Genomic DNA, 26,682 nt, shown 5'->3' with positions numbered 1-26,682 from the left:
ACGTCACCTGCATCATTACTTAATTTTTTTTTTTTTAAATAAGCCCGGAAACACCTTGCAACATTACATTTAAAAAAAAGCAACAGCCAATCAGAATAGGCCACGCTAAATTTTAAATTTAATTTTTAAAAATAAAGTCTAAATTATTAATAAAAAAAAGGTCTAATAAAGTATTTGTAAGTAAAGTTAACATGGAGGAAGAGTCTTCTCCTCTTTGGAGAGTAACTGTACGGTAACTTAAACAGTTAATCTGATAACTGAAATGTGCGCGTTCACTCGGCGGTGAAAACACATTTTCTTTGAAGTTTCTTTGAAGTCGACACAAACACACATAACTCACCGAAACGTCTCCGTTTTGTCTCCAGACTTTCACCAAAATATCTCCGTTAGTATCTCCGCAGTTCGAGCGGGCGGTGGCTCATTTTGGTCCGAAAAAACAGTCATTTAGGGACGGAGAATATTCTGCTCTGCAGCACGGCCGTTTCAACGTCTGATCTCGTTGCTCTGAAGTAACAGGAGCTGAGAGGGGCGGGGCTATATAAAGTAGATCTACGGCGGCCCAGAGGGGGCGGGGCGATTCACAGAATGTGAATGAAATATTTTTAAAAATTACTGTTTAGAAAATATTTTATATTTGTTATATTAGGTATTTATTGAGGTCATTTAAACAGAACTTCTAACCTTTACCTGTGTCTTTTCAATATTAAGTAAATATATAAATAAAACTTATTTCTTTTAAAAGTCACAACGAGCTTTACACAAAACAGAAAACAAATAATCACGTAAACATTATTTATTGATAATAATTAATATCCATAATAATTAGTAATGGTATTTATACAGTTAAAAATTCAAAAGGGTTTTCAATAACACTGGCAGTCAATGATCTAACAATTTTAGATTTTAAAGAAATGTATTTCTTTTCATACGTGACGTGCCACACACTATGTTGCAAAATAATATTTATTTCAAACATTGAAAATGTGGACAAAAATGTATTTAAAGTTAAATAATTGTAATTTCCCAAAGATGTAGTTAAAATAACACTCTGGATTACATGTGCAGCATTGACGTCAGTTATCCACAGAACAAATCAGTAGAGGAATAGAAGAAAACTAGAGAACTAGAGAAATGTAGAAAAGAACTATAGAACTATGGAAGGATAGAAGAGAACTCTGGAAAACGCCAGAGCAGGGAGAATGAGAGGGAAAACGCCAGAGCGGGGGGAATGACAGGGGGATACGTAGAACATATTCCTTTTTAAACCAAAACGTAGCGGTGTATATAATGTGGTCCCCTTTTTTCTTCACTGATGCTGTTTCCTCTATTTTTCTCTTTTTCCCCCACTTTCTCCCTCTGTTTCTGTCCCACCTTCTCCCTCTCCCTCTCTTGCTTCTCCCTCTCTTGTCCCTCTTTTTTTTAGATCCTGAAGCACCTCGGTTAAGAAGTGTGGCTCTGCGGTAATCTTTAACATGTCGGCGCTCAGCCTGTCGATCAGATGCAGCGCTCTGTCCCAGAATACATTGTGGTTGGACTCCCAGGATGAATTGCGTCTGGACTCCCAGGATATATTGTGGCTGGCCTCCAACAGAAAAAGTTTGAGTGGGTAGATACGAGCTGCCCAGGTAGGAGTAGCTCAGGTAGGGACAGGTGAGGAAGACCGCGTGCAGTTTCGGTTCCAAAGATGTTTCCTTGTCCACAGCCATCCGGCAGAGCAGGTACACAAAGACAAGACTGGCAGGACTGGTGAAGACCTGGTCCTACAGGGGACAGACTGGTTAGAAACAAACAGGATAGAGACACACAGACATAGAATGTACCTCCTGCAGAAACTGAAGAAATTCTACCTGCCTCTTCCTTCATCATCTGTTTCGCTGCTGCCACTGCCAAGGACAAGGGAAGACTGCAGAGTATCATTCCATCAGTTGAGAAGGTGATTGGCCAAAATCTGCCGCCGCTCCAGGACCTACACGCCAACATGACTCTAAAGTGTGCTGGAAAAATGGTGGCTGATCCCCGCCAAACTTTAGCTGATGGGGCAGCTGGTTGTGCCTTTGTCACCAGAATGACCAACAGAAAGATCTCTCTGTCACAGTGTCTCATTTTATGAAACTCCAATACAATGCAGAAGGTTTTTTACAAGGACAATAATTAACTGTAAACCATCCACTTTAAGTATCACCTTCTGGAGATAAAACAGCACTGTTTTACAAATCAGATCCATAATGGAATGTTGAAACATTGAAATCTGTCCGTTATCTTGTGCAAGAAAGTCTAATTTTTAAAGGCTGTAGAACGATAATCTCCTTTACTGCTATGCGATCACTAGATGTCGCTGTTCACCAAGGACAATACACCATCATGTTGCAGCTAACTGACTGCAGGAGTCTTCTCTCTTTAGGTCTCCTCACATGTTCACCAAGGATAACCCACCATCATGTTGAAGCTAACTGACTGCAGGAGGCTTTTCTTCTTAGGTCTCCTCACATGTTCACCAAGAATAACCCACCATCATCTTGAAGCTAACTGACTGCAGGAGACTTCTGTCCTTAGGTCTCCTCACATGTTCACCAAGGATAACCCACCATCATGTTGAAGCTAACTTACTGCAGGGAGCTTCTTTCTTTAGGTCTCTTAGGTCTCCTCACATGTTCACCAAAGATAACCCACCTTCATGTTGAAGCTAACTGACTGCAGGGGGCTTTCATTTTAGGTCTCCTCACATGTTCACCAAGGATAATCCAACAAAGTTGCTGCATGAACATGTCTAATGATTACTATTATTAATATCCCAGTCTATCCGAGTTTTTATCAGGTGTAGTCCTTAAATCAGACAGAAAGTACTTATTGTAGGTGATTTTAATATCCATGTGGACGTTGCCATCAATAGCCTTAATACTGCTTTCAACTCACTACTAGATTCAGTTGGTTTCAGTCAGAGTGCATGAGGCCACTCACTCTTTTAACCACACCCCCAACCTCGTGCTGACATACATCATCCAAAGTCCTGCAGAAGCCTTTATTATCAGACCATTCTATGACTACTTTTGAATTTTTACTACCCAATAATACTAAACTAAATAAAAGCTTCTACACTAGATGCCTATCTGACAGTGCTATGGATAAAGATAAGGAAGATATTCCCACAGCATTTAATTTTATTCCATACTATACTAGAGGACCCTTGTGTTAACTTTAGTCCCTCCCAAATTAATACATTTGTAGATGGAGCTACGATCTGCGTAAAGACAACTTTAGACTCTGTTGCTCCTCTAAAAAAATAAGATGATACACCAAAGGAAACTAGCACCTTGGTATGACTCCCAGACTCGCAAATTAAAACAAATCTCGCAAAAACTTGAAAATAAATGCCGTTCCACCAAACTGGAAGAATCTTGTTTAGATTGGCAAGACAATCTGAAAATGTAGAGGAAGGCCCTCAGAAATGCCAGATCAGACTATTACTCATCACTAATAGCAGAAAATATTGAAAACCCAAGGTTTCTTTTCAGCACTGTAGCCAGGCTGACAGAGAGTCCCAGCTCTATTGGACCATCTATTCCTATAGCGCTGAGTAGTGACAACTTTATGAGCTTATTTTATGATGAAATTATAACAATTAGAGATAAAATTCATCACCATTTAACCTCAATTTCAACAGTTCACCTTCAAAAGCAGTAGCACTAAAAAGAACAACAAGAGCTGACATATACTTAGACTGCTTCTGTCCTATAGACCTTCAACAATTAATGTCTAAGGTCTCTTCAGCTAAGCCCCTTAAAGCTTCAGTAGGTAACTTTTGTAAAAATGTATTTTTTACACATTTGTTAAAAATGTCACTATCTTCTGACGGTAGAATATGAGACAGATAATCTGTGGAAAAAAACAAGCTCCTGAGGATCCTGCCTGTGCTCCTACTGACACTTGCAGAGATACACCGCTCCCGGTAAGAAACAGCCAATCAGAGCCAGGAGGACTGTCTTAGCACTGTCAATCACTCTCGTGTACACGCTGCTCATACCCTTTTAAGAACTACACAACTAAGATAACGATGGTTACAGTATCACTGGTGATCGCGCAAATCTCATTTTACTCTGTAGCTTGTTGCAACAGTTAGCTTGTTAGCTTGTAGAACGGCAGGAATGTTGTAGCTAGCAGGTGAAGTTTAACTTTACCTGTTAACTCCTTCACCCTCAGTATAAGCAATATTGTTTCGATACCTACATTTAGTAAGCCAAAATGCTTTTTGTCGATCACAATTAAATGTAGCTTAGCTATGGTGAAACGCGTTTAATTGTGCGCTGTAACTGTCAACGTTTGGCAAGGCAGAATACTATTTTTTATAACTTTTAAACATACACGTTTTTTTCCCCCTCAGGATGTAATTTGTAAATCAAATGTCTGACACCAGTTCTTTATGCTCCTTCAACAGGTCAGACATGGCCCCAGACACAGAAGCTCGTGAAGGAATTGTCTTCAGTCCAAATCAAAATGTTCAGTATTTCCTTCTGCAGGATTAATTTGCAAAAAAAGCTGATTTATTTTACCCAAATGCAAAATAAAACCTAAGACATATTTCTAAGATGTTGTTATTCCTTGCTTAGTGAGCTTCCTCAGTGATTCATCATTCCTACTGAAAGTTTAGTGTTTTTAATTGATCCAAAAGGTAATTCAGTAATGTACTGTGTAAAGTATTAACATATCTTTTAATAGAAATGTTTTAAATAAGCAATATTTTAACATTAAGTATTCAAAGTTTTAAAAGCACAGAACACAAAAGCTATAAGCCCCTCAGAATAAATCCCCTGTATTGTCCATGACAATGTGGAAAGCATCAGGGCCCTGCTTACCAGCCTTCGCGTTCACGGCAGGCCCCGCTGTAAGGGAGGGGCTGTGGAGGGGGGGACTGTAGCGCAGCAGAGAGCAACGGGGAGGGACCTGTAAGGTGTGCATGTTCAAATTTTTAAGCTATGTCCACGTTTTCTCAGAACTCCCTACTGCAGCTTTAACTATCTCTTAGAACCCATTCCAGTGAGGCTACTCAATGAAGCGTTACCCGTGGTTAACACTCCATTAATCAGAAACATCGACAAACTCCATCTAACACTCACTCCAGCCGACGCGGAAAAGCTCGTCCATGCTTTTGTCTCCTCCAAGCTGGACTACAGCAATACACTCCTCACTGGGATCCCTAAGAAAAGCCTTGAGAAGCTTAAGTACATCCAAAACAGTGCTGCTAGAATCCTGTTGAGGTTGTGCAAACATGACCACATCACCCCTATCACTCAACTGGCTTCCTGTCTCACTCAGGATTGAGTACAAGGTCTCCCTTCTTACACATTAATGCCTCCATGGTGAAGCCCCCCCCCCCCCCCACACCTCAAGGAACTCCTCACCCCAGAGACCTCAACTTGGACCCTCCAATCTGTCTAAGCTTATGGCTTTAAAACCCATTAGACCTATATCTAACCTTCCCTTTCCCTCCAAGATCTTTGAGAAGGTAGTCGCTAATCCACCGAAGACGCCATAGCCATCGCTCTCTACTCAGCGCTGAGTCACCTGGAGAAACAGGGGAGCTACGTTAGGATGCTCTTTGTTGACTTCAGCTCAGCTTTTAACACAATAATACCGGACATTCTGATCCCCAAGCTAACTAACTTGGGGGTGCCACCACAAACTTGCTCCTGGATAATGAACTTTTTAGCCAACCGACCCCAGCAGGTGAAACTGGGTCCTCACCTCTCTTCTTCCCGCACTCTTAGCACTGGCTCTCCACAGGGCTGCGTGCTGAGCCCATTACTCTACTCCCTATACACATCCGACTGCAGTCCCGCCCACCCAGAGAACATCATCATCAAGTTCGCTGATGATACAACGGTGGTGGGGCTGATTACAGGGGGAAACGAGGCGGCCTATAGAGATGAGGTCCTGAAACTTAGTGAGTGGTGTGCATCAAACAACCTGGCACTAAACATCAACAAGACCAAGGAACTCATCCTGGACTTCAGGCGGAACAAAGCCGCCCCTGCCCCCCTGTACGTCAACGGTGGATGTGTAGAGCGAGTGGAGTCCTTCAAATTCCTCGGCATTCACATCTCTGCAGACCTCTCCTGGTCGGCCAATACCACAGCTTTGGTCAAGAAGGCCCAGCAGCGGCTACACTTCCTGAGGGTCCTCAGGAAGGAACAACTAAAAACTCAGCTGCTGGTGACCTTCTACCACTCCACCATCGAGAGCCTGTTGACCTATGCTGTGACAGTGTGGCACTCCAGCTGCACGGAGGCCGACAGGAAGTGACTGCAGAGGGTGACAAACACTGCACAAAAAATAATTGGCTGCCCTCTGCCCTCTTTGACTGCCATCTACAACTCCCGTTGTCTCAGTAGGGCCAGAAACATCCTGAGGGACACCACTCACCCCGGCTCCCATCTCTTTAACTTGTTGCCCTCAGGCAGGCGCTTCAGGTCAATACGGGCCAGAACAAATAGACTCAGGGATAGCTTTTTCCCCAAAGCTGTCACCATACTCAACCTACACTCAGACTTGCACTAATGTGTTGTATATGTATGTATGTGTTATTAATGTGTGCACTTTTAGAGAGTTGCTCTCCAAATCTCATTGTACTGGTACAATGACAATAAAGGCTTTCAATTCATTCTCACAAGTCCAAGTCCCCGGCTGAGCGCCGCTGCGTTGGAGTTTACCCCGGTGGACGAGAGGGTCGCCTCCCTACGCCTGCGGGTGATGGGGGGGGGAAACTTTGACTGTTGTTTGTCCATATGCACCAAACAAGAGATCGGAGTATTCGGCCTTCTTGGAGACCCTGAATGGAGTCCTGTTTGGGGCTCCAGTAGGGGACTCCATAGTTCTGCTGGGGGACTTAAACGCACACGTGGGTGATGATGGAGATACTTGGAGAGGCGTGATTGGGAGGAACGGCCTCCCTGATCTGAACAAGAGTGGTTGTCTGTTGTTGGACTTCTGTGCTAGTCATGGATTGTCCATAACAAACACCATGTTGAACACAGGGATGCTCATAAGTGTACGTGGTACCAGAGCACCCTGGGCAAAAGGTCAACGATTGATTTTATAATTGTTTCATCTGATCTGAGGCCGTATGTTTTGGACACTCGGGTGAAGAGAGGGGCAGAGCTGTCAACTGATAACCATCTGGTGGTGAGTTGGGTCAGGGGAGGAGGGAGGACTCTGGACAGAACTGGTAAGCCCAAACGCGTAGTGCAGGTAAATTGGGAACACCCGGAGGAGGCCCCTGTCCGAAGGACTTTCAATTCACACCTCCGGCGGAGCTTTTCGGGCATCCCTGTGGAGGCTGGGGGCATTGAACCTGAGTGGACAATGTTCAAAGTTTCCACTGCTGAAGCTGCGGCGGTGAGCTGTGGTCTTAGGGTCTTAGGTGCCTCAAGGGGCGGTAACCCACCAACACCCTGGTGGACACCGGTGGTCAGGGAAGCTGTCCAACTAAAGAAGGAGTCTTTCCGGGACTCCGGAGGCAGATGCAAGGTACCGACGGGCCCAAAGGGCTGCAGCCTTTGTTGTTACAGAGGCCAAGCAGCGGGTGTGAGAGAAGTTCGGAGAAGACATGGAGAAGGACATTCAGTCGGCACCAAGGTGCTTCTAGAAAACCGTTTCCCACCTCAGGAGGGGGAAGCGGGGAATCATCCAAGCTGTTTACAGTAAGGATGGGACGTTGTTGACCTCAACTGGGGAGGTAGAGCGGTGGAAGGAGCACTTTGAGGAACTCCTAAATCCAGCTGGCACACACTCTGTGGTAGAGGCAGTGCTGGAGGATGATGGGGGATTGTCATCAATTTCCCTGGTGGAAGTCGCTTAGGTAGTCAAACATCTCCACAGCGGCAAAACCACAGGGATTGATGAGATCCATCCAGAAATGCTGATAGCTCTGGGTGTGGAAGGGCTGTCTTGGTTGACGCGCCTCTTCAACATTGCGTGGAAGTCTGGGACAGTGCCTAAGGAGTGACAGACCGGGGTGGTGGTTCCCCTCTTTAAAAAGGGGGACCAGAGGGTGTGCGCCAATTACAGTGGTATCACACTTCTCAGCCTCCCTGGTAAAGTCTACTCCAAGGTGCCGGAAAGAAGAGTTCGGCTGATAGTCGAACCTCAGACTGAAGAGCAACAATGGGGATTCCGTCCTGGCCGTTGAACAACGGATCAGATCTTCACTCTCGCAAGGATCTTGGAGGGGGCCTTGGAGTATGCCCAACCAGTCTACATGTGTTTTATGGATCTGGAAAAGGCGTATAACCGGGTCTCCTGGGACAAATTGTGGGAGGTGATGTGGGAGTATAGGGTGAGGGGGTGCCTTCTCAGGGCCATCCAATCTCTGTATGACCAAAGCGAGAGCTGTGTCCGGGTTCTCGGCAGTAAGTCAGACTCGTTCCAGGTGAAGGTTGGCCTCCGCCAGGGCTGCGCTTTCTCACCAATCCTGTTTGTTATATTTATGGACGGGATATCGAGGCGTAGTCGGGGCGGGGAGGGGTTGGAGTTCGGTGGGCTCGGGATCTCATCGCTGCTTTTTGCAGATGATGTGGTCCTGATGGCGTCATCGGTCTGTGACCTTCAGCACTCACTGGATCGGTTCGCAGCCGGGTGTGAAGCGGCTGCGATGAGGATCTGCACCTCTAAATCTGAGGCCATGGTTCTCAGCAGGAAACCGATGGAGTGCTTTCTTCGGTTAGGGAACGAGGCCTTACCCCAAGTGAAGGAGTGTACGTACCTTGGGGTCTTGTTCGCAAGTTAGGGGACCATGGAGCGTGAGATTGGTTGGAGAATCGGAGCAGCGGGTGTGGTATTACATTCTGTTTATCGCACCGTTGTGACGAAAAGGGAATTGAGCCAAAATGCAACGCTCTCGATCTACCGAGCAATTTTGGTTCCTACCCTCACCTATGTTAATGAAGGCTAGAATACAGATAATAAAGATAATTCATGTTGTAAACAGATACAGATAATGCTGTACTCGCTCATACCTATTCTTTATTAACTATTGGCTTTGAAATTACTTTAAGCCAATCATAATTAAGTGCTAACAAAGAAGATATGCAACACGGCACTATTAATACATGAGTTATTTTAGGTAAAAATATAGATTTTACACAAACTATCTGATGAAGTCCAAGTGTTTCTTTGTCTAAACTTCATCTTTACACATCTTTATTATTGCTGCCTAAACCTGTAACTTGGCTTGGTCAAACCATTTCATTGTTGAATATGACCATTTTTTTTTTTTTTAAGTACATACAATTCTTCTTTTAATTATATAAGCCTTTTGCAATGTTGTACTCATACAATAACATCACACACACAAAGCAAAAAACAACCCGGAAAGCAGTATGTTATTTTGCATTTATTGATAAAAACAAATGGTAACCTTTAGCTTTAATGTACAAAAGCATCTGAGTCCTCTTCTCTCAATAGTCAAGTAACCTTAAGCACTAATACTGGACAAGACACGGGTGTAAAAGAGCATTTTAGCTTCGGTAGACAGCAGCACTGACACTGAATCCAACTGAAGCAATTTAATTGCATTTTCAAAACATAACAAGAGGGCTGTTGTTTTTATTGCAAACAAACACTTTGGATGTTCCATATTCTGTATGTTCAGTACCAAAAGTCTCCTAATGTGTTTTACATCCTTCCCAGGCAGAAGAGCCTCCTTTCATTGCAAATCAAATCACACGTCACATGTATTTACGCTTTAGTAAAAAAATGTATAAGTATACGTTATCTTTCGAATGCTTTTAATATGATTAGTAATGTACAGTACAAAAATAATTTGGGTATAAAGTGAAATTGGCTGATTCTTTTTTTCCTATTAGGAATTAAGTAAAACACAGGTTGAAATTATATACCAAAGTGTTACACGTGTCCCTCCCCCAAGAGAAAGCAACATTTGCTAAACCTCGGCAGATAACTATTGCTTAGCTACCGTAGCTAGGTGGGGCAGGCCAGTCGAGCTTTCGATTTCACAAATGCACATATACTAATAAAAAACAATACTATCAAATACAATAGTATCAAAACCGCTTGGAGGGTGGAGTTCTTTTTCAAGAACCAAAAACCCAAAAGAGAAAAATTGTAATGAATGGTTTATGTGCTCTGAAGTAGGCCGCACATTTTAGCCTGTACAAGCTAATGTTAGCTTTATGACCTTCAGTTGTAACTTGGCAAAAATACAAAAGACAATGAGTATGTCATTAGATAATTATATTATTTGGTTGTACAGGTTACATGATAAAGAAACCTGCTTAGGACTTAAACATCCACTGAGGGTGCAGATGGTGCCATATCAGAGTTTAAAGGGAATGTTTGTGGCCGTGTCCTGCTCGTTATTTGTTTTGAAAAGGTTCACGTTCCAAAAAAATCCAGCAATACCTGTGTTCAATAGTGATACGTTTGCTGAACTCAGGTTATTGCTCGACACAAGGTGACCTCATCGTCTGCTGCTCTTGTCTGATGCTCTCGTCCGCCGCGCCGTTTCACCCAACTCCAGCATGCAGCACTGCAAAGAGCCATGTCAGTTTGTAGTCTAACTGTTTATTAGTTGCTGCTAATCTTTGGAAACTTAGCTGCTGCCGGAGAAAACAAGCTCCTCCCCCCAGCATGGCTACTTAATATGCACGTGGATGACGTTACTTGACCATGCTTGTGCTGTCTGCATTCTTTATTCTTTCTCCTCACTCAGTATTAGGCTTCTGAAGATGTGCCCCCACCTGAACAGTGGAGTTGAATGGACCTACTGTAAGCTTTGAATGTCACATTAACCCTCGGCTTAGTGAACAGCTCTTTTGCAGAGCCAGAGGCAACAATGTTGCTTTTTCCAAAGGAAACCTGTCTTTTGTATATATAGAAAAGACAGGTTTTCTTTTTTTGTAAACATAGTAAACAATAACAAATATATTTACTATTGCTGTTTATTATTATTTCTTATCCAATTATTTAATTAATCAATGGAATAATTTGTAGAATACTTGAGTCATAAAAGAATCGATAGCTGCAGCCCTAGTCATAATTCGGCGCGATTACACGAAAAGTTAATGCAAAGACCCATATGGACATTACACGATTGGCGCTGCGAGAATGACGCAGAGTGAGAGTGAACGCCAAATCTGCATGAGTTGAAATATTTGAACTGTCTTTGGGGATCTTAAAGACTACCTTACCTAAAGGCCAGTTAGCCTATCATCAGTTGGAGACAATAATTTGGAGGCTACCCTGCAGTTGCACTGAGGACTCCCTAGGGGTCCCGGACCCCCTAATTGAGGATCTCTGATCTTGATTTATGGCTGGCGTTGTGTTGATGGAGCAGATTTAATGTTAGCATAGCGCTGATAAATCCAAACTTCATTCAGAAAACAAGCAATTATATATATTAGGGCTTATATATATTAGGGCACAATTAATTAAACTTTAATCACAAATTTTAGTCCACATGATCAAATTTGCACGATCAAGCGATTTTTTTAAATGTGTCATTTCATAAAATGCTCTGTTTTTTTTTGCTAAGCCAACCTACCGCTCCGTAAAGCACTGTCTGCTCATGAGCCAGTCAGTGTTGTTCCCTGCACCGTGCAGCTCAGTTTCTAGATGTAGAAAGTTACAGAGGACAGAGTGACAGAGGAAAACTCCACAACAGATAGCAGTCGGTTCGGTCTCAAGGTTTACCAGTTTACCAGTAAATGCTAGATTTTGTCCCGTCTGTGTTGTTTTTCAGGCAACAGTGGTGGTAGTCGGTGCTAGTTAGTGTGTTAGCTCACAGGGCTCTAGGGCACTAGTTATTGTCTGTTAGCTCACAGGGCTTTAGGGTGCTAGTTAGTGTCTGTTAGCTCACAGGGTTCTAGGGTGCTAGTTGTGTCTGTTAGCTCACAGGGCTCCAGGGTGCTAGTTGTGTATGTTAGCTCACAGGGCTCTAGGGTGCTAGTTGTGTCTGTTAGCTCACAGGACTCTAGGGTGCTAGTTAATGTCTGTTAGCTCACAGGGCTCTAGGGTGCTAGTTCGTGTCTGTTAGCTCACAGGGCTCTAGGGTGCTAGTTAGTGTCTGTTAGCTCACAGGGCTCTAGGGTGCTAGTTAGTGTCTGTTAGCTCACAGGGCTCTAGGACCAGAGTAATAATTTTCCTCTAGGTCGCACTGGTGCACCTAATGTCCTTGCATCTGCTGAAATGTTGTTTATATGGATATGGTTTAATGGTGCGTTACATGACCCATTTCTTCTGTAAAGCTGTGCCTGTGTTTGGATCTCTCCTTGACTATCTCTTCTTTTACTCTCCGCGCAGCCCCGCCACACTTCTGAATTTTGACCACAGTTATAATTTTTATTAACACAGCTGTATATTGTTTTATTAATATTATTAACACAGCTGTATATTGTTAAGCATGCGAGACAAACCTGTAATTGTACCAGTGTTTCCGCTGGTAACTCTGCTATAGCGGTTGCAACAATAGCCCTAACCAAGACCAAACATTTACTCCCTTGAAAATGACTGAGTGCTTTTTGCTCTTCGAGATAAAATTTTTCCAGACATGTCGCCGTTTGAATCTCTGACATACCTGGGACTTACAAAGCAGCCACAGTGGTTATACGGCCATGTTAATGACAGAAAAAAAACATTGTTGGTGCCTGCAGCTCTACACCGACGGGTAACACGAGGAAACACAAATGATCAATATGACAAACTACGCAGGGTGAACATTCACTTGGCCTCTGTGTGAACGCACCATAACAAGGCGGGGCGAGGCTTAGCAAACAATCAATACATGCACAAGGGGGGGCTAGTAGTATTTAATAAACTAAGTCTTATTCTGGGACACAGTAATATCACTCTTAGGTCAGAAGGCATTTACAACACCTGTTCAATCATAGAGTTAACTAACAGAGCAAAACCAAAAGCCAACTGCCGCATTCCACTGCTGCTTGAAAAAAAGCTATTAAACATTTACAGGGGTTAAATGTTTATGTTGGTGCTTCTTGATCATTTGCCTCACCTTTTGCCTTACCATTCACACTCTTTGATCCCATTTCCCTGTGCTGTCTCAGCTGGCAATCAGCTTGCATAACAGAACACTAAGACCGGTCAATTTCTGACATCTTCATTCATTGCTTAGGCTTCTCATAATACTCCCCAAATACTGACAACACCCTCAGCAGGCTGCTGTTGGGCGGTGAAGAGCCAGTGAGCGCTGACTGATCCTCCCTCTGTCTTTTTGAAGTCAGTCCTGAGACATAAAGCCTCAGGCTCAGTGTTCCTGAGTGTGAGCACAAGCACAGCACTGAGGTCAGATCTGAATGTCCACTGGCCTGATCTGTCCGGTCTGATTGTCCCGCACCCACAGCTCTCTGTCTCTGGCCGGGTCCACCCCTTGCAACAGCTGGTCCACTGGCTCCATCGTCTGGACAAAGAAAGGACAGCTGATGTTAATACTGTCAGTGGTCACTGGATCTGTGGTTCCCTCTGCCGGGATAGCTGGGGCAACCATGGGATAGATTCAACTCCAATGTTGTGGTGTTTTTGAGTTGGCACTTTTGGCCGTGCCGAGTGAAACCCAGCCGAGCCAGCACGTGAATGGAACAGCCATTATGAAAGGCAACAGAAAAAGTCAGTTAAAGGTGCAAAAAACCTTACCCTAGCCAGCCAGGCCTAAGAAACTGTATCACTTCAAAGTGTATGTAGCGAATGTATGTAATGTAAGAATATAGTCTCTTAGATTGTGTATCCAATGTATATAATAGCTTTTTTAATACCACCTATTTCCTCCTTCGTCTGTTGTCTTACCTCTTGGCCTGTCTCTGTACTGCTGTGATGTGAATTACTAGTCTGTTTTAGTGCCTTCCCAACATTTTAATTGTGCCAAGGCTTTTACTTAGTCAAGGTGACATTTTCCTTGAATTTGACTTGCAATTATTTATTATTTTATTTATTTCTTTACTGAAATTTTAGAGAGCTTCAAAGGTGTAAAGGTGTTTACTAGACGCCTCTGAGGATCCTAGCTGTCTGCAGTGCAGAGCCAAAGGCGAGCACAGGGCTTCTGTAGCATTGGTAGGGATGAACAATGATATACATGTTTTAGTTAGGGAATGTTGGCTCTCTGTACATGAAAGAGTAGGGTCTAGATCCGATCTATATGAAAAGCGTCCTGTGATAACCGGTATGATAAAAATCAAATTGAATTCTCAAAGTTCAGCCCTAACCTTTAGCACTCAACAAAGAGTGTGGGGTAGTTTTTTTTAGTAGTTAAGGTTTACTTACACTTTGATTGAACATGTCTGTCTCATGTCGGAGGGTGGTGTACTGACACAGATGCTGTCTAATCATCTCCACCCGCTGCACCTCCAGCCGCTCCAGCTCCTGAGGAGAGAACTGGCTGAGTTACTTCCATCTGTCTACACCGTGCAGAAGACATGCTCTACAATGCTAACAGGGGACTTTCAATGACTTAAAAAAGAAGGATTTATAAATTTGGCAAACAACGTTAAGGGGATCAAACGTATGACTCTAAAGTGATTAAATGGAAAGGAACTTTCAAGTGTTTTAAATACATGTAAAAATTTAGAGGGAACCTAATGCATTGCTTCTGGGAAGGTGTAGCCAGGGCCTTAAACATACATAATGGGTATTAGGGAGGCGTTTCCAATTTCTATTGAACTCTATAGGTATATTTGGCCTGTGGATAAAAGGTCCATCAATTTCCTAAAAGTAAAAAAAAATCTGAAGCTTTTTGTACAGACCTGGAAATAAAATATAAAATTATTTTTTTATTATTTGACATGACAAATTATGAATAGATACAATGTAAATGGCTGTGTATACAAGCATGTGAGCATGTGCATAACAGGTGTAATAACTATGAATGTGTGGAATAGCTTACTATTATATTTCATGTTTTTCTTTGTCATGTTTACAAGACTTATTTCTTATTTAAAAAAAATTTTTTGTTAAATTATGTGCATTTTTTGACAGTCTTTTTAAGACCGACCCTAATCTTACACTAGCACACAAAAAATGACATGATGTTTACATTTGCACATTTAAAATGAACTAAAGCAAGACTAAAGAATGTCATGTACCACAGCGGCACCACTTGCAGTCACACACGTGACACATGCTTCCTTACCAGACTCGTAGTGACCATCTCCTCGAACCATTTGGATTGAGACTGGTTATAAAGGTCGACACAGCGCATCAGCTCGTCTCCTGTTGGAGAGAATCACAAGAACACATGATGAATCAGGACTACATGAGACCTGACAGAATGCCTCCGCCAACTGGGTTTCTCTGGGTAGATTCCCGTCAAAATGTATAATATAGACAATTGTTCCACTAGGTGCTGCTACTGGACAAGTATTCCCTTACAGCTGACACAATACCACAACACTTCAACACCACGTTTGTTCCAGCTCACTCATCTGACATCAGTGCAGACAATCCGGACAGATAATAGATTATCTATTACGATAGCATTAGCAATGATGAACAGAAAGGCTAATTCATTAATGTTACTGCCTGTATCCTCCTGACAAGAAAACAAGCACCAATCATCTGTGAGATTAGATCAGTGAGGAAATAATGCTGATTAACCTTTTTGCAGCAGATGACTCTCAATCTTCTGCAGCAATCATCTTTATTGTGTGAATGCTCTAAATTTTGAACTATTCAAAAGCTCTAGCTCTTACAAAAATTATCAGCTTTTGATATGTTTTACACTATTTGTGTTTAACTGTTTAAGTTTATTGTTTTGGGGCTTTTCTGTGTTTTTAATGTGTTGGGAACCGGAGGGTTGGTGCTTCAAGTCCATGATGCAATTGTGGACTGCTAGCTGGAGAGTTGCTAGTTCACCTCCTGGGCACTGCGACATGCTGACTTTTTTAAATACATTTTATTGTCATACTATAACTATGACTTTTAATCACTTTTTCAACTGTTTTCAAATGCACGCTTGGTGCCACCCCTCGAGTTGAGCAACTTTCATTAATCCTTCTGATTTGGGTCTGAATTTCCAGGCTAGAAAAAACAGGAAGACATGCACATGAAAGTGAGCTGCAGATTATCCTACGGATGAACACATCAGAACAGCCCTCCAACCCTTAAAAAACTAAATGAATACCAATACACTGATTTTAGAAACTCTGGATCCAAACACGTTGGGAGGGCTTTGAAATGCAATAGACTCCGCGCTTCAACTTCCCTCATGCTGTAGTCATTATCAGTGGCATCCAGACACATTTAGCAACTTCAACAACTGCTGCTGCTATTCTCCCTGTGTGTGTGTGTGTGTGTGTGTGTGTGTGTGTGTGTGTGTGTGTGTTAGAGCAAGTGAGAGAGTGACGGCTTCAGAGTGAGTAGTGACTCTAGAGTCCTAGTAAGAGAAACAAAGTGTTTCCCCTGTTCTTTCTGACCACGGTTGGACATCTGCAGCAGAAGTTAACCCTCTCCTTGATTTCATGTTGTTGATGGAGAAGGAGAACCAGGAAATAAGTTGTAGTGCATCTCCGCAACATGTAATTACATTTTTGGAGAGGTGCACGTCAGGCTACGGTGTAGGGTCGTATCTCCACGTAACGACGTACGTAGATTTAACACAGAAGCATAAATCACACTTTACATTACATACTCCAGTCCAGCTGTATACCAGCAGAACTAATGTTTTGTAGCTATTTAATCTGTCATTGTATAGTAGGGAGATAGAAATAAAGCTTATTGTATGATTGTTTTAAAGTGATTAGGTTCCCCAAGCACAAATAAATAACCAACACTTTAAAAACGCTGGGTTTTTAAAGATAGTTTTGCCTGTTAATCTCCGTAACATCTTAGTAACATCTGGGCACCCACTACTGCCAGACTGAAATAAATTGAACCGCTCCTCCCTGCTGTTGTTGAAGCTGCCTGTGAGCATCCTAGTTTAATACAGTACATAATGAAAATTCTTTGTAAAGAACAGTGGCACAAAATGTATGTTGTTTTTTCAAAATGTGCGAAAAACAGAGCCATTATGTGAAAGGGGTATAAGTCTCATCAAAATATCTTGATAAAAGATTGAACTCATTTTAGTATGATGGATATATCTGCAGACAGATGTGCATGTATCTGAAGTAAGTCCATGACCACAGAGAATGTTGCGGACGCCCCTTCCCCTCCTCTCCCATCCCCCTTTTTAAAAACTCCCAGGCAGAAGAAACTGCTGAATTATGTCCATTAAGGTAACCATTTACTAAACTTGTAATGGTTGAAATCCAGATCTCCATATTCAGAGGACTATTGCATGTTTGTGCAACATGATTTAAGGGAAAGACCAAACAAGCTAACTCTTTGGTCAAGAGTGCCATATCACAGACTGTCATAATATCTTTTTTCCATATAGGAGGATTCCAGGCACGGTGCCAGGATTCATATTTTTGATGGGTCGAAGACATTTGTTTGCATTTGACGGTTTCCAACTGGTAGTCTCGCTTAAACGAAAGGCAAATAGCGTGTCTGGTTGATAATAACTTTTAAAACATTCCCTAAAACATTTTCAATGCGGAGACAGCTTACAGTCTTTATTGGAAGCGGCGCACACAGGACATTGAACATTATGTGAAAATTAAACGGTATCCTTTCTTTCATGTATGTTGTTTTATTGCTGGAGGAGGAGAGAGAGGTTTGACTGCTGCAGTTTGTTTCCAGTGCATTCCACCTCCAAACACAAAAACCTGCCAAAGAACTACACATCCAACTGAGTGTACTAAAGCTGAAGCCCAGCCCAACCCAACCTAGCTGGGAGCTACCCTTGACAAGAACATCTGGAAGGAAAACAACCTGCCTGGTAAGCTTACAGGCTCAAAACGGGGGGGGGCAGCAGATACTACACTGTGCACCTCGGCAATTCAATTTTACTTATAATTCTATCTCATTTATAGTGTTAAATGTGAACAGAAGTTATCTCAGGACACTTTAGAGAGTAGGTCTAGAGAACACAAGGTTAGTGATGTTGGACTGCTATTATTATGAAGACAACTGTATATTTGCCTCAGTGGGCTTTACAATCTGCACATTCCCAAAACCCTTCCGTTTGTTTTTTACCCTCACATCAGGACTCTGCATTTACTGAATAAAACGATAACTGTCAAACAGTTTGATATCCATCACAATCTCAGGGAAGTACAAAGTACTTTTGCTTACAAGAATCCCATCACATTCTAGGTTTCACTGTACAGAAGAATTTTAGTGACACTTTTTTTGTATTTCAAGAGCCTTCTGTAGTAAATCTGGGGAAACACTTGAACGCTTGAAATCTTTTGCCATGACAATTTAAAAATGGAAATTCAAAAGCACTTACATAATAAACTGTAAGCAATGTTTGATCAGTATGAACAGCTTCTTTTGGTCCCACCACATCTTTTACATTCATAGACATAAGAGCTTGCTTGTTTGTGAGACAGGGAGCCCAAAGTAACCCTGGAGTGTGACCTTTGACCCCTGGCTCTGACCTGCTTGTGTGGATTTTCGGCGGGCCTTCTTAATGTCTTCTTCAATCTTGTTGCTGAGTTTGATCTCCAACTGCTGAGTCTTAACCTCCAGCTCTTTCTGTCTGTCAGCCAGAGCTTTACGGGCCTGATGAAGATGAGGACAGGAGTCAGAGACACGCTAACATCTCACAGCTGCACCGATAGGAATTTATATTTATGCAAAAGCCCTTCTATTATCCCTTTTTCATGAAAATGCTTTAACATATCCAGAATAGTTTTAGGCAGCAAATATTTTCTAAAAACATGTATGTATTGCTCTGGGAACAAACATCATTGTACTTCAAGTGATACCAGCTTTAACAATGTTACAGTCTACTTCAACTAATCACATTGATAATTTTTTGTGCCAAACATTTTCTCGGTATTATCCATTATCCAGTGACTTATGACAGTGTACACAGCAAGTATCTTATTTCCTTTCCTGCTCTAAATGCTCTTTTCATCCATCAGATGAGTTTATCAGTGAAAATCGGTTTTGTCCCAGATTTGGCGGATGCTGTGAGACAGATTTCCAGTTGCCTTCAGGCTTCAGCCAATTGCTTTTCATTGTACAAAAAGCAGAAAAACAGGCGTCTGCTCATGGAAGAGATGTGGAATTTTAATCACCAGTGAGATGTTAACTGAAATCCTGCAAAGTCAGAAGTAACACACTTGTGTGTCAGAGTTGGTGTGTACCTTCTCCACCGCTGCATAGCGACCAACCAGCTGCTTCCTCAGGTCGGCAATGTGATAGTCAAACCTCTTCATGTCCTTCTTAAAGTTCTCCCTGAATGCCAGAAAAGGCTTTTCCACTTCACTCTGGAGCTGCTCAACACAAACAAAAGCCATCATTCAACACGTCCCTCCTGAGGAATGAGTGAAGCGCAGGGGCAACACGTCACTTTCCCCAAGGCCTTCTGTAAAATAATGAACATATGTTTGTGTCACAAACACAATTTGAACCGTAGGTCCAATAAAAATTGCCAAAAAGCCCAAATAATGTGAAACACTTTTACCCAATTGTCTCTGGTGAGAAACTTTTATTGGAATGAATGTGGCATCATGTTAAAACACAATATCCAATTATCTAAATGCATCCACACTTCACTCTGGAGACAGACATGCTATGCTCTTCCCATTGACTCACAGGCTGCGTGTCCCCAAGAGACAGGTTTGCAGTTGGACTGTTTTAGCAACTGTACACCAAAAGTTTTTATTTTCTGGCAAGAACAGCGCTAGTATGAGCTGGTTGGTCTGACCACCTAATGCTGAAATAAAGAAGCCTTTTCAGCTGATCACATTTAGTTGAACAGCCAGGCAAGTCGCAAAGATTCCCGGCAGAACCAGACTGGGTGTGGGCATCAAGCAGATGATCAAAGGTGGAAAAGATTTGGAGGAAATACCTTTGCGGAGAACTTAAGGTGAACCTCAGCTTCGTCTGCCAGACTCTTCTTCAACTGGGCCCAGGCCTCCCCCAGAGTCCTGAGGCCAGATCGGACACAGGGTGTTTAATACAGACACACACACACACACACACACATACAGACACACAAGGTTCAGTAGCAAAGCTTAAACGTGAGACATGACAGAAAAGAGACGCATACACATTTTCTAAAATAAGCATATCCCCTTTTTTTAACAGTAAGTGCTCTAGTACAACTAGCAGGAGACACATTATAATTGAGGCAAGATTGTAGACACTACCTCATTTAATCATTAAATTGATAGCCTACATATTTTAGTTTTATCTCTTTTCTATGTTATAGTTTGTAGACGGTCCCTAAGCTTTCTATCTGCGTCTCACCGCACACAGCTGGATTAACACAACTTTTCTGCCTTCCTGTCCTATCTCCAGCAGTCAGATTAACTGTGTTCTCTCAGAAGGATTCACTAGAGGCTAAAAACATGTTTCTAACCTGCCCTGTTGAAGCCTGTTGGGGGCTAACTCTGGCAGGAGGTTAACTAGGTGTAGGTAGCACCGATTGGTTAGTTTCTCTACTGACAGACCTGATTGGTTAGTTTATCTCTACTAACAGACCTGATTGGTTAGTTTCTCTACTGACAGACCTGATTGGTTAGTTTATCTCTACTGACAGCCCTAATTGGTTAGTCTCTCTCTACTGACAGACCTGATTGGTTAGTTGCTCTCTCTACCGACAGACCTGATTGGTTAGTTTATCTCTACTGACAGACCTGATTGGTTAGTCTCTCTCTACTGACAGACCTGATTGGTTAGTTTCTCTCTACTGACAGACCTGATTGGTTCGTTTCTCTCTTCTGGCAGCCCTGATTGGTTAGTTTCTCTCTACTGACAGACATAATTGGTTAGTTTTTCTCTCTACTGACAGACCTAATTGGTTAGTGTTTTTCTCTACTGACAGACCTCCACATAAACACCCAACAAAGCTACGAGTTGGAATCGACCGGAATTGTCCTTTAAGTTAGCCGAAGCACATTGTATAATTATTTAACATAACTTGGCGAAATTAAATGAAAAAGAAAAAAAGAAAAAGTGCAGACAGGTTTTAGTCACCAGGGTTCAGGTCAAAGAATGAATGGAGACGTGAGGAACACCAAAAACAGTCGGAGTAAAGTCACCTGCAACACGACGACATCCAAAAAAGTCAATAAGATTTGTAGTTTTTTAAAGGGGTGATAGAATGCAAATTATTTTTTACAAAACCAGACGTCTTATGGTGTTTGTGTAGCATTGTGACTGGGTAGCATCTAGCAGAGCAGTGTCATCTAAGGATGTTACCATGATGAATGAGTGACTTACAGTATCAAATATGTGAGGCATTAACAACACATTCTTAAAAAACACTATTTATAGTAGGAAAAGAACTATTAATCTGTATTATCACTGATTGGTCTGATCTCAATCCATTGCGTTTCCTTTTGTGGGGGAGGCTGGTGAAAATAATTTGGACAATAGGTAGGATTGTGTTTGTATACAAAAGGTATGACTGGATGCTAGATTGTGTGTTGAAGATGTCTTTTGCAGGTATGTACACTCCCTATGAACTTTGTCATTTAACAAAAAAAGTCTTTAGAAAAGGCAAATGTGAATGGGGGACAAATTGTCTGCAGAGACTGGTTTTGTTCAGTGAAGGAGTGAGACACAAGCAATGGGCTAGAGACATCAAGTCTAATTGCCGGCCGTCTAAATGTAAATCATTTCAGTTTTAAGCTGCTCTAATTGTAAGGCACTTGTAACAACACTGGTTAGAGTCAAGGTCTGGCTCAGCTTAGAGCCATGGTTCTTAACCTGGGTTCAATCAAACCCCAGGGTTTCAGTGAGTCAGTCTCAGGGGTTCGGCGGAGATCAAGACACACACCCGACTCATATGATTTGTGATGACACGCCCCGCTTGACCATCATTGGCTGCAGGTGATCACGCAACATCGCTTGGCCTATCTGTGCTGCAGGGAATTTGGCACGCTCAGTAGTCGAATTGTGACTGTTGTGATGGTACGCCGCGTGTTTTCTTTCTTAATATTTTAATCCCTTCATACTAACTATGTTGAGCAAAAAAAGAAAGTGGTCGGACGAATATGTACAATATGGATTTACATGTATAACGGAACGTGATGGGAGTCAGCGTCCTAACTGCATGATTTGCAATAACAAGTTGAGCAATTCTATTCTAGCACCGGCAAAACTAAGAGAACACTTCCTTAAGCTGCATGGAGATGGACAATACAAGAACACAATGCTCGCTGAATTCAAGGTGAAGAGAGCCAGATTTGATGAAAAGGCTACTCTGCCTGTTCTCGGCTTTGTACCCATCAACAAACCGATCCTCACAGCATCGTACGAAGTTGCTTACCTGATCGCAAAGCAGGGCAAACCACACACAATTGTTGAAACACTCATAAAACCAGCTGTGTTGAAGATGGCAAATATCATGCTGGGAAAAGCGGCTGAAGTTAAGTTATCCCAAATTCCTCTTGCAAATGACACCATTAGCGACAGGATAGAGGACATGAGCAAAGACATCTTGGCTCAAGTAGTTGTAGATCTGATTTCAAGCCCGGCAAAATTCAGCCTTCAACTTGACGAGACCACAGACGTTTCCAATCTAAGCCAGCTTGCTGTATTTGTGCGCTATGTGAAAGACAACGTGATAAAGGAAGATTTTTAATTTTGTAAGCCTCTTACAACAACAACTAAGGCAGCCGATGTGAAGAAACTTGTGGATGACTTGTTCAAAGACAACAATCTTTTGTGGGATATTGTTTCTGCAGTTTGTTTGGACGGAGCTCCAGTCATGCTGGGAAGAAAGTCTGGTTTTGGTGCACTAGTGAAAGCCGATGCACCACACATCATTGTTACGCATTGTATTCTGCACGGGCATGCGTTGGCAACTAAAAACTTGCCTCCAAAACTGGCAGAAGTATTAAAAATTGTATTGGAATGCGTGAACTATGTGCGAAATAGTGCTCTAAGGCACCGCATCTTCAGTGAGCTGTGTAAAGAAATGGCCTCTGAATTTGAGGTACTTCTGCAGGGACAGGTGCTGACTTGTGTTTTTGCCGTGCGTGTGGAATTAGCCCGGTTTTTGCAAGAGCATCAACATCGTTATGCAGATTGCTTAAAAAATTCGGAGTTCATTCTCATTTTAGCGTACATGGCTGATATCTTTTCAGCTCTCAATCATCTCAATCAACAGATGCAGGGCGGTGGAGTCAACATCATCGAAGCAGAAAAAAACCTGAAGGCTTTTCAAAAAAAGCTACCGTTATGGAAACAACGAACAGAGAAGGATAACTTCGCAAACTTTCCCCTGCTGGATGTAAGTAAGATCAAAGATGTATCTGGAATCTGAGAAATTTCTATACCCGCGGAACTGAAGCAAGCAATTGCCTAGCACTTAGATGAGCTTGCAAACTCTCTCGACGGATACTTCCCTACAAGAGAGTCATATCCAGTAAGGGTGAGACAGCCGTTCACGTTTAGTGTTGAGACAACAGATGTCAATGATGATTACCTTAATGAAATCATTGAAATTCAGCAGAGCCAGGTTCAAAAGCAACTCTTCAGAACAAGAACGCTCTCAACGTTTTGGTGTCAACAAATGTTAACATACCCTGCTGCTGTTATAGCTAAGAAAGCTCAGGAGATTTTCATACCGTTTGTTACAACATATCTTTGCGAGCAATCCTTTTCCAGGATGCTGGACATAAAAACGAAGAAAAGTAACAGACTTTGTTGCGAAAATGACATGAGAGTGGCACTTGCCAAGGTAAAGCCGCGCATTTCTGAACTGTTCTCTGAAAGGCAACAGCAGAAGTCACACTGATTTGCAGTAAATATTCATTATGTTTTTGTTTTAGTGTGAAAATCATGTTTTAATGGTTTTGTTCTTTGAACACTGATGTTGATGCACGGTTCATTTTGTGCACCAGTAAAATATATACCAATGATTTAAATGTATTTTTCCAATTAAGAAGGTTTGCTGAATGCGCATATGAAACTGGTGGGGGTCAGTACCTCCAATAAGGTTAAAAACCACTGGCTTAGAGGTTTAGCAACTGCTTTTGCTGGGAGTTAACTGGAGTATTTTGCTTGGTGTGTGTAGAAGGTAATACAATTATGTTACAAAATTTATGTTTATTGTTTCTGGTTGTCCTTCGGTCATGCCCTTCAACAAGAATGCTGATAACCCACAACGGAAGACAGCCAAGGGGAAACTAATGTACAGACGTCTGTTCCCAAAGGCTAAAAGGGGAGGTTACACCATCAAACAAGGGAAGACGGAGCCAACAATTTGTAAGTTAAAATATTAAAGCACTAAAAATAACTTTTCACACACTACAAACAACAAATCCAAATGTGCAATGGTACAGGTGCTAAAAATGACTTTTCACACACAAAAGGCTATGTCAGTGTCAATGTCATATTTATTTATATAGCACATTTCCAAGGCCGAGGCCTACCAAAGTACTTTACAGTAAAAAGCACAAAAAAATAAAATGAAATGAAACAGATAGTCTTAGACCTGATGCAACTGGTGTTTGAGGAGATCATCCATCACCCCCTTCCTTTTCTAGAAGCAAACTGGTAGATTCCTGTGCCCCAGGACCTGTGTGCTCAGCTCGACAGGCACCCAACCCGACACACTGCCCTGAAGCATCCATAAACTCCCTCGGTAAACGCAGCACGACACAAGAGGGGATCACAACGCGGACACTTCTACCAAGAAAAACCCCAGCACCAGCTCACAAAAGTCCTATAAGCCTTGTGTCTGCATGGCCTGCAAAGAGAAATGGGTTTACAATCACATTCTTTATCTTTTAGAGTACTGATGATTGTTTTGAAACTATAATAAAGTTTTTCATTTTGTTGTCTTGATAATACTGTGTTTTTGTAATAATACCGAACCAATAATCAATGGGTATTATTATAAACATTTTATTTATATACTTGAACTGCTAACAGTGGTATCAAATCGGCCTCACCTTTCCATCCCTCTGAGTCTCAATTGGCCATGGTCAACTCTGTGAATTTTCATGCATTTTGCAAAGAATATATATTGAGGCACACCAGATGAAGGACAGGATGGTGAGTCATACAGGTTATCTCCTCAGGAACCTGAGTCATTCTGTTCATGACCTGTAAAAACAAACAAGGAGCTTTTTGTTATTTCATAATGTTGCATGAGCAGAAAGCATAAAGTAGCTTGAGTTAATGTATCTCTAGTTTTAATTACCTGAGGTATTTATTGGCAACATATTTTCTCTGTACTGGGGCATTTGTGGACAGTTTTCACAAGTACACCTGCCAAGGTAAGATGGATTCACCGTAGTTGTAATTTTACAAATTACCACATGTTAAGAAGGTAATAATCTCAAAGTCTGCAGGATTGTAGTTCCAAGATAACAATTGACTTACTGACACAGGCAAGAGTAGTAGTAATACTTTAGACGTAGCATACAAACGGAACAGAAATAGGAGTCCCGTGTCCAGCTAAATGAACGTCCTGTTGTAAGATAACATAATATCACAACGTGTTAAATAATGTACATAACTCAATCACAATCAAAGAGACTTTCGTTGTGAGCAACTCTATGAACTGGCCACTAACTTTTCAGCCAACTGGACATCTTGACTGAAACTGCGAGGGTACAAGTTGTAAAATATTTGTTGTGTGCAAATTAACTTATGTTGCTTACAATACTAAAAACAAGCCTAATACAAAGTTATTTTAGGCTACAACACTGAAGTGTGAGTATTACACTAGTATAACAATGGACGGCTAATGTTGGGCTATGTTTTGCAAATGCAAGTAAATGCTAAATGACCATACTTACCAGTCTGAAGGAGTAATTTCCAATCTCCTGGCAGGATGCTCCTCTACATCAGCTATTTCCTCTGATTCAGGCTCAAACAGATACCGTTCAAAAGCTCAAGTCGCCATGCTATCGCCACCTTGGATGTTTTAGTGAGTGTTGTTGGTCCTGTTGCTCTGTCTGCCACAGCAAAGCTTGTTGCACACCAACCAATCAGCGCGCAGCTTATTTAAATATTCATGAGCAGACCATCTAAGGCAGAACACCTCTCGTTTCAAGCCAGGTCAATTGAACAGGGTGGTTTGAGGGCCAAAAGAACAGCAAAAGCAACTTTTTCAGCCCAACAAATGTTGCACACCCTATCAGGTGACCTTAAGGAACAGCGTGACATACTCACAACCATTCTATCACCCCTTTAACAATGAAACCGTGAAATAGTTTGCCATCCTATGGTTGATTATTACCTTTTGTTTTACAACACAGTCAGTCAGTCTGACATAATCAGATTTAGTCATGGGACATGGGATGAGAGACGTGCATATGCATTCATATGCGCAACATTGAAAGCTTGAAAGTCATGGTGTATGTTTTGCATACACCATGTCTGAGCAGAAACAAAGACAAGAGTTTGCCTACAGGAACTTAAAGTGAACTTTTCTGTTTGCAGTCAGTGTTACTAATCAAAACACTGTGTGTATCCCTGGGGTCTAACACATGGTGACTAGGTCTTCGTCATACAACATTTTCAATTTGATTCTTTGAATCAGCAACTCCAAACATAGGAGGAGCAAGCCTTTTTTAACTCCAGGCTCTTGCACCACTGTTCACAGAGTTAATTACATCCGTTGTGTAGCTACATTCTCACAGTTCC

At 42.0% G+C, this 26,682-nt stretch overlaps 1 protein-coding gene and 1 long non-coding RNA gene across 2 annotated transcripts in view; one reads left to right on the top strand and one right to left on the bottom strand.

The window, feature by feature from the left end:
- Positions 1-12,280: 12,280 nt before the first annotated feature.
- The window catches only part of LOC117936602 (growth arrest-specific protein 7-like), a 58,968-nt gene continuing 44,566 nt past the window's right edge, over positions 12,281-26,682 (bottom strand). Inside the window, exons 10-15 of the mRNA XM_034859827.1 lie at positions 19,922-20,000; positions 19,215-19,343; positions 18,501-18,624; positions 15,149-15,228; positions 14,284-14,382; positions 12,281-13,426 (exon numbers count right to left, since the gene is read on the bottom strand). Coding sequence (XP_034715718.1) covers positions 13,313-13,426; positions 14,284-14,382; positions 15,149-15,228; positions 18,501-18,624; positions 19,215-19,343; positions 19,922-20,000 — 625 coding nt within the window. The 3' untranslated portion in view covers positions 12,281-13,312. The remainder of the gene's footprint in view (positions 13,427-14,283; positions 14,383-15,148; positions 15,229-18,500; positions 18,625-19,214; positions 19,344-19,921; positions 20,001-26,682) is intronic.
- On the top strand, positions 14,243-16,451 carry LOC117936607. The gene is made up of 3 exons (XR_004654983.1): positions 14,243-14,254; positions 15,090-15,092; positions 16,349-16,451. It is a non-coding gene; the product is annotated as an uncharacterized LOC117936607 (long non-coding RNA).

The sequence above is a fragment of the Etheostoma cragini genome, chromosome 21 (assembly GCF_013103735.1).
Source record: "Etheostoma cragini isolate CJK2018 chromosome 21, CSU_Ecrag_1.0, whole genome shotgun sequence".
NCBI lineage: Eukaryota > Metazoa > Chordata > Actinopteri > Perciformes > Percidae > Etheostoma > Etheostoma cragini.
This window is presented reverse-complemented; position numbering and strand designations above follow the sequence as displayed.